At 51.7% G+C, this 8,511-nt stretch overlaps 1 protein-coding gene across 1 annotated transcript in view; it reads right to left on the bottom strand.

The window, feature by feature from the left end:
- Positions 1-8,511, bottom strand: part of LOC112106114 (inositol 1,4,5-trisphosphate receptor type 3) — a 96,165-nt gene that overhangs the window by 34,333 nt on the left and 53,321 nt on the right. Inside the window, exons 22-27 of the mRNA XM_024199181.2 lie at positions 5,339-5,535; positions 4,958-5,087; positions 4,091-4,148; positions 3,653-3,818; positions 2,714-2,878; positions 424-492 (exon numbers count right to left, since the gene is read on the bottom strand). Of these exons, the coding sequence (XP_024054949.2) occupies positions 424-492; positions 2,714-2,878; positions 3,653-3,818; positions 4,091-4,148; positions 4,958-5,087; positions 5,339-5,535 (785 nt within the window). The remainder of the gene's footprint in view (positions 1-423; positions 493-2,713; positions 2,879-3,652; positions 3,819-4,090; positions 4,149-4,957; positions 5,088-5,338; positions 5,536-8,511) is intronic.

Below are 8,511 nucleotides of genomic sequence, written 5' to 3'. Positions count from 1 at the left end.
GTCCTTCCTAGTGCAGAGTGTGAGCCCTGGGTCTCATTCATAAATCCCTGAGTTCTTCCTAATGCAGAGTGACAGTCCTGTGTGTCATTCACAAATCCTCACCTCTGCCCCCTAGCACAAGTCCTGCCTTTTACTTTTATTGCACAGGGTTTGATGACTTCATAGGGCTCTCCCTGCACTAAACTTTTAAGTGTAAACCTCAGGCTTACACTTGCATGTCTTTGCATGTCTTTGCACGCAAGCTGCCAGCTCCACCCCTAACTTCTCACAAGTCCCTTATCCATGGTGCAAGACGCTGTATGTAACACCATGAAGACAACTCCAGTCCAACGTTCCCTGCTGACCTGGCTAGCTCAGGCAGTCCCACTGCACAGCTGGCTAGTGCTATGTGATGTTACCAGAGACAATATTAGCTGTTCTTACCCCTTTGACTATCTTGTAATTCTCGCTGCTCTTCTCTTCAGGGGTACTGACCTCCTCATCTGCAGTGTGCTACAAAGGGAAGGAAAGAGAGGAACGACTCTCAGTACAAAAAGAGACAACCCAATAATAATGAGGGATTTCAGCTATCCCATATTGACTGAGTACATGGCACCTCAGGATGGGATAGAATTTCTAGTCACCATTAATGACTGCTTCTTGCAGCAGCTAGTCCTGGAACCCACAAGGGGAGAGGCAATTCTTGATTTAGTCCCAAGTGGTGCACAGGATCTGGACCAAGAAGCAAATATCGCTGAACTGCTTGGTAATAATAGCGACCATAATGTAATTAAATTTAACATTCCTGTAGGGCAGTGGTTCCCAAACTTTAACAACCCGTGAACCCCTTTCACGAAAATGTCAAGTCTCGCGAGCCTCCTCCTAAAAATGAATATTTCCCGGGATTTTCTCCTTTACCTGAGTATAAATTATAAAAGCAGTGATCTTGGAAATACACAATTTGTTTTTATGACATGCTTATTACACACTATTTATTATTAATTACTATTTATCATTACAGTATTTTTATTACATTTATGAAAAGGGCAACACTCTTCCAAGATCTCACTTTCGTAGCTTGTATCACTTTGAATAAGCCTGTTATAAGACAAGGCTCCTATGTTTCATCAAGGAGTATCAGACGTGAAACAGCATGAAGGGATTTAAGAAGCCAACTCAAAGAGTTCTTCCTACACAAGCATTCAGGTCTTGAGCAGTCCGGGCTAACAACGCACGTTACAACAAAGCTTAAACTTGTTCTTCATAATAATTTTAAAAACAAGATTAGCTGCCTATTTAATTTTAAAAACAGCAAAAAATATCCACCTCCCTTTCCATTTCTTATAAGGAGTCTTGAAGTTTAAATCTCCTCAGTGTGATAGACATGCTTGCTTTGATCTGCTTAGCTCTTGGAAGTCCAGCGGCTCCCGGCTGCTGGCCCCATGCTGTCCGGGATCCCTAGGGACAGCTCTGTCCGCCATTAGGGAATTTTTTCCCCGAGAACCCCCTGTAACATTTCACGAACCCCCAGGAGTTCACAAACCCCAGTTTGGGAACCACTGCTGTAGGGGGTAAAATGCTAACGAACCCCACCACAATAGCATTTAACTTCAAAAAGGGGAACTACACAAAAATGAGGAAGCTAGTTAAACGGAAATTAAAAAGAAGAGTCACAAGAGTGAAATGCCTGCAAGCTGCATGGAAACTATTTAAAAACACCATAACAGAGGCGCAAACTAAATGTATACCTCAAATAAAAAAAACGGTAAGAGGACCAAAAACAAAATGCCACCCTGGCTAAACAATAGAGTAAAAGAGGCAGTTAGTGGCAAAAAGATATTCTTTACAAATTGGAAATCAAATCCTACTGAGGAATATAGAAAGGAGCTGGCATGTCAAGTGTAAAAATATAATTTGGCAAGCCAAAAAAAAGCATTTGCAGAGCAACTAGCAAAAGACACAAAAGCTACCAGCAAGAAAAGTTTTAAATACATCAGAAGCAGGAAGCCTGTCAGACAATGATGGGGCCCCTGGACGATCGAGGTGCTAAAGGAGCACTCAAGGAAGACAATGCTGTTGTGGAGAACTAAATGAATTCTTTGCATCTGAATTCATTGAAGAGGATGTGGGGGAGATTCCCACACCTGAGCCATTCTTTTTAGGTGACAAAGCTGAGGAACTGTCCCAGATTGAGGTATCCATAAAAGAGGTACTGGAACAAATCGATAAATTAAAGAATAATGTCACGCTAATTTTTATAAAAGGCTCTGAAGGCAAACCTGGCAATTACAGACCAGTAAGCCTCATTTCAGTACCAGGCAAATTGATTGAAACTACAGTAAAGAACAGACACATAGATGAACACAATATGTTGGGGAAGAGTCAACGCAGCTTCTGTAAAGGGAAATCATCCCTCACCAGTCTATTAGAATTCTTTGGGGGTGTCAACAAGCACGTGGACAAGAGTGATCCAGTTGATACGGGGTACTTGGACTTTCAGCAAATCTCTGACAAGGTTCCACACCTGCCAGTTTCCCCAGCAGCAGCTGCCTTACTGCACCGAATGCCTAACTAACACCCATCTCTGGCATGCCCGATTCAGAGGGCTGAACCCAGAAGCCACTGAGAGGCAATATCCTTCAGTCACTGGCCTGAGCTGGATTTGAACCAACGAAACAGAGGTGTCTGTATCCAGCCTCTCCCCTGCAATCTGGAGAGCTGCTCAGGTTCTTACCTCTTTCTTCTCCTTCTTGGCCTCTTCCCCTGCATCCTCCCCCTTGGGGCTGCCCTTCTTGTCCACCCAGAGTTCAGATTTCTCCACCATCATGCGCAGCTTGTCGAGCTCAGACTTTATCACCTTGTAGTTCTCAACATCCTGAGCCGAGATCAGGAGCTGGACCTGCAACACGAGGAGAACCTCAGCCCCTTCTATTCACTGAGGAACCGATGTGCAATGAAAAACCAAGCGTGGGTGTCCATCGGCCTTCTCCTCACTCAGCTCTCTGCTTCCCCCCCTTCAGTCCAGAAGGCACAGGGGTGGCTGTGGCTGAAACAGCTGATTAGAAGCTACTTTTATGGCACTATCAGGCCTGGGAGTGACTCTGTTACCCAACCCTGAGCATCCGCCTCCCACAGATGAGGATCTCAAGACCACTTAGACTTATATATGGAGATATACCTATCTCATAGAACTGGAAGGGACCTTGAAAGGTCATCAAGTCCAGTCCCCTGCCTTCACTAGCAGGACCAATTTTTTTGCCCCGATCCCTAAATGGCCCCCTCAAGGATTGAACTCACAACCCTGGGTTTAGCGGGCCAATGCTCAAACCGCAGGGCATGGCAAGGATCTGCAGCCTCCCTACTAGAGCAGTTTAAGGAAGGAACTGCACCAATGGGACTTCCTTAGCTGGCACAGATCTGGGCATTCCACCAAGCACCTTTTCTTGGTGCCAAACGCTGTGGACATGCGCCAGCTAGCTGCTGGACTGATCTCACCCGCTCATTTCACACCACATTCAGATGGACTCAACCTTTGCTCACTGTCAGCCTGGCTGGATTTAGACTCACACCTAGTGTAACCTATTTACAACCCCCTCAGCCAACTGCACCCCAGGTGCGGGCCAGGACTTGCGAGAGAATCTGGGACACTCGGGCTGCCCCCCAGCAGTGTTACCTGTTTAAAAGTGTGCAGCACCTCCTGCCTCTGGCTAAAGTGTTTGAAGAGGAGCTGGAGGGAGCCGGAGACAAGCGGGGGATAGTTGTGCATTGTCAGGTGGATCAGCACACGGAGAAACATCCTCCCTCCTTCATCATCCACCTCTAACATGCTGCTCGACTTCCTGAAGCCAAGGGGAAAGACCACGACGTGAGTAACAATCAAGGACTCCCTCGGGCTTTGTGCTGGCCCTGCGCTAGTCCATTCCATTCCTTATGGCTTATAAGGGGCTCCTATAGTAGCCTTTATGGTAGCCCCAGGCCACCCACGTTCTCTGCTCCCTGTGGCTTTCAGCCTCCAGCAATCCACCTCTTCATAGGAGAGTGGGACTTATCTACAGGGAATAGCAAAGGACAGATAAATTTTCCACTGGAAAGAAGGGACCAAGGCACTTACCCGACCCCAAACATGGCCTCTGCCAGCTCGCCTATTCTCTCCAGGTTCATCGCTGCGTCTGAAAGGAGAGAAAGCAAAGGGACCATCAGCAGGAGTTTGCCACCCTCCCTGCACCAATGGAAGGTGACAACGAATCCAGGCGAGGCAGAAACTCCTAGGGAAACAGTCTCCACTCCCAATCCAGGGAGGGGAAGGGGTTTCCTGCCCTGCTGAACTCCGAGTGGACTGGGCTATCTCTAGGTCGTCACAAGGTTGTTCATCAGCGTGGTACCTGAGCATTCACCGCGGTATCCGCAGATTCTTTACCTCCCCTGCCTTTGAGCACCTTCCTTGGTAGTTCTACGGTGAGCCACTGGCCACTTCTACATGCACACACGTCCTGCTGCTATTTCATTGGGTGGAAGGAGCATATGGGAAGTGGGGAGGGAGGTGTCACCACCTTTACCCTTGGGCTTACAACAACAGAAGGGGAGTGGGGAGAAAAATCAGCAAAAGGAAAGAGAAGCCAGGGAAGGAGGATGCAGATTTTTATTATTGAGCTGATATTAGGTACCACACCTTAGAAACACCAGAGTGAAAGTGTCCACGTCCCTAATTTCCTTCAACCTCCATCTCCTCCAAGCAAAAGCCTCCCAAACCGCTACTGGGCCCTGGCACCAAACAATCAATAGTTCCAACCCAGCCCGTTCAGTGCAGCACATATCCCTCTCCATCTGCTAAGAGGGTTTATCAGAGCCATATAGTGCTATTCAGTGTGTTCCCGATAATGAGCCGGTATTTAACATGTCATATGTGGCACTTTAAATCTAAGCTGCACTGGAGACTGGCACTGCTGGTAGAGAGCAAAAGGGATGGAGAGACAGTTACTTGTGGAGTCGAAGGCTGGAGCTGTCCCGTCGGCGCTGCTGTCCTGCATGGGGTAGACTTCTATGAACTCCTTCTTGAAGACGGAGAGCAGGTAGGAGATCCTGTAGTCCAGCCGCACGTTCAGGATGAACTGGGGAGCAGCATGGGCAGAAGGAGTGTAGAAGTGAATCCCCCACCATGGAAACCGCCCTCTTCACACTGCTGCAGCTTCCCGGCCCCCGCTCCCAACCTTCCCCTCTGACCACCCCAGCCCTGCATTAACCAAAGGCCAGCGGCACCGGTCCATAGCAGAAGTCCATGGGAACCTGCAACTTCCTTATTTCATTTGTTCCCTCCCTCTGAGCTTCATGCACCAGCTTTTCCACCACCGTGGGCGCCCACCTTCAAGATCTCCAAGATCTTCAGCTTGGTCTCCATCACAACGATGTTTTCATTCTCTATGGTCCTCTCCCGGTCCGTGGGCTCAGAGGCCACCACGGTGCTGAGGTTTGGGCCACTGAAGATGGAGTGCTTCCGGCTCAGGACCATGGTGGACATCATCTGGCCAACACCCTGGATGGACTTCCGCACGTTCTTCCCTAGGGAAGCAGCCACAGTTGGCAGGAGGCTAATGTGTGAGGCCAGCTTTAATACACTGAGGGGGCTAGAGCTGGGCTTCTAAGTCCACCTTGCGGCTGGCATAGGAGCCCACCCAAACTTCCACCAAACTGGAAACCACTTTAATTTTATTGGAGGATAAACAGGGAGGCTGATTATTCACCTGGCGTGTCCCTGCATTTCTATCTTACTATTGCTGGCAAAATTCTCCCCCAGAGGGTTAGGCCTGAGAGAGGCCAAGCTCTTGCTAACCCCTGTCTCTCAGACTTGGTCTACACTACAGAGTTAGGTCGACATAAGGCATGATGTCAGTGCCTACACTATAGCCTTGCTCCCACCAGTGTAAGTGCCCTACTACACCAACATCATAACTCCATTGCCACGAGAGGCGTAGGGCTTATGTCGATGCAGTTAGGGCGACGCAGTGTCTGTGTAGACACTGCCTTCCTTACATTGGCTGTTGGCTGTCATTCTTGTCAATTTCACTGCCATGAAATTGACAAGAAAGCCAGCTCCCCACTCCCCAGCGGGTCTCTGCTCCAAGCCAGACTGCCACCCCGGCTCCCAGCTTTGGCTGCCACCCGGGCTCCTCACTGGCCGCTGGGAGCCCTGCTGCCCACCACGGTCCCGGCTTCCTGCTCCCCACTGGGAGCACGGCAGCCGACCGGACTCCAGGTGCGGATCTACCCATCGGAGGCGAGAAGCCGCGGGCGACTTCCCCCCTGCTCCCAGCTGTGAGCGCAGAGGCGAGAAGCCCCAGGTAGCTGCCCCCCCACTCCCAGATGGGAGCACTTCCAGAGACAGTCAGGCCAGGGGAAAGTGGGGCAATTTGCCCCAGGCCCCGCAGAGGCCCCCACGAGAATATAGTATTCTATAGTATTGCAACTTTTTTTTAGGGAAGGGGCCCCCGAAATTGCTTTGCCCCAGGCCCCCTGAATCCTCTGGGCGGCCCTGCATCAATGAACTGAGACAGTTCAGAGAAGCAGGTGCTTACAGGCCAGCCATGGAGCCTTACCCGCCATATCCTCATTGTACATGGTCTGCATCATCAGCTGAGGGTTCTGGACACAGTCTATGATACCCAGCAGAGTCCGCGTCAGGCGCAGCAGCTCACTGAAGCTGTAGAAGCCAAAGTAGATGAGGTTGTGGGCGAGACTGACGACCTGCAGGAAGGACAGAAAGACTCCAGATCTCTCCCACACCCTATGAGCAGACGAGGAATACAACCGTACAGGGTAAGGACTCCCAAGATGGCTGCAGTGGCAATTGGCCATTCCAAGATGGCGGCCCAGTTTGTGCCAAGAATTGGCAGTTCCAAGATGGCTGCCCACAGTATGACTAGAAACTGGCCGCCAAGTTTTCGCAGGGCCCCTGTACTGCAGTGAGATGTGGCCTCCTTGCCTCTTCGAGGGAATAAGGCCCATGCTGTGCTGAAATGCCCCCACTCAGGGTTGCTTCAAAGCTCTGACGAATGCCCCCTCCCCAGCAGGGCCAGCGCAGGTTTCTCACCTCAAAGGTGAGCTTGTTCTTCTCCTCGTTGGCGAAGGGCACCGCCTCGCTCACCACGTTGTTGAGATAATCCTCCACGAACTCCATGGTGCTGGCGAACTTGTTCTTCTTGTCGTCTCGGGAGTCGTTCAGGTTGGAGTCGTAGCTGCGAAGGGGAGGAGCGGCGCAGTGAGCCAGCAGGAGATGGGCCAAGTCTCCCTCAATGCCCCAGCCCCACAAGTGCCTCTCCCGAGGAGGAGGAGCCCCTGCCTCGCTCTCCAGAAGGGCAGCACATTGTGCCAGATGCAGTTCTGTGCATCGGACGGACAGGCCTGGAGGGCAGCATCCCCTCCCCACAAAAGCCCGGCCGGGCAGCAGCAGGGGCGAGTGTCCAAGTAACGCGTGACAACCCTGGCCTCGAAAGAGAGAGAGGAGAGCTCAGTCTCCAAAGCTCATTGAGTCACTGGCCTTGAGGGCTGATCAGTGCCAGTTGTGCTGGTGGGGTTTTTTTAAGGCTTTGCCTGCGAGAAGGCCTGGCTAAGACCCGCCAGACCCATTCCACATGTGCCGCCCCCCGCCTGCCTTCTGTATGGCCATTTGGTCAGGACTGACACAAGTTGGATCTGAGACAGCGATCTGTGGGGTGGGATGGTCTGGAATCCCCCTTGCCACCCTCTTCCCAGTGAGAAGCACCCGTTTGCCTCACTCTTTGATGGTGATGGCGGTGGGGATCTCCGTCCACAGCCGTGCAAACTTCACGGGCATCACCAGCTCCTGGGGGTCCCGGTCCACGTGCACGTGCAGCATGAGGTGGCAGAAGGAGGCCCGGAGGTCAAAGGGCAGCATCTCGTCTGCCATGCAAAGGAAGATGAGATCCACCCCCAGCTGCTTGGAGATCTCTTTGATCGCCAGGTACTGGCGGTCCAGGCACATGCGGGCAAACAGCTTCAGCTGGTACCTGTTCGGGGCCGACGGGGGGTGAGAACGCAGGAGGGCAGGGAGGAAGAGACACAGAGAAAGACATAGGGAAGAGATGAAAGGAGAAGGAGAGATGGAGGAAGAGAGGGAGGGGACTGTTTATTAGATAATTTGTGGAAGCGACAAATATCATCCCTCCCCTCTGCCGAGGGAACAAGACCCCGCTTCATGCCCAGCTGGTGCCTCTTGGGTAGCTGGCGAGGGCCTACTGGGATGAGCAAGAAAGCTTAAGAGAGGCAGCTGGGCCGGGGGGCTGCTCTCGAACAGCACAGACCGAGCTCTGGGACTGGAAACAAAGGCCCAGCTGTGCTCCCGTCGCTGAACTCCCACTGACTCCAGCAGCAGAACACACAGTGGCGTAGCCAGGTTTTAAGAGCAGGGGGAGCAAACATAAAAAAGGCACCCCCCTTGGCTCCTCCTCTGGCCACGCCCCCCTTGGCTCCTCCTCCGGCTGCTCCACGCCCCCCCAGCTCCTCTCCCACGGCCCCCCC

The sequence above is a fragment of the Terrapene carolina genome, unplaced genomic scaffold (assembly GCF_002925995.2).
Source record: "Terrapene carolina triunguis isolate 2854851 unplaced genomic scaffold, T_m_triunguis-2.0 Scaffold197, whole genome shotgun sequence".
NCBI lineage: Eukaryota > Metazoa > Chordata > Testudines > Emydidae > Terrapene > Terrapene triunguis.
The sequence above is the reverse complement of the archived record's forward strand: the minus strand, read 5'-3'. Positions and strand labels throughout refer to the sequence as shown.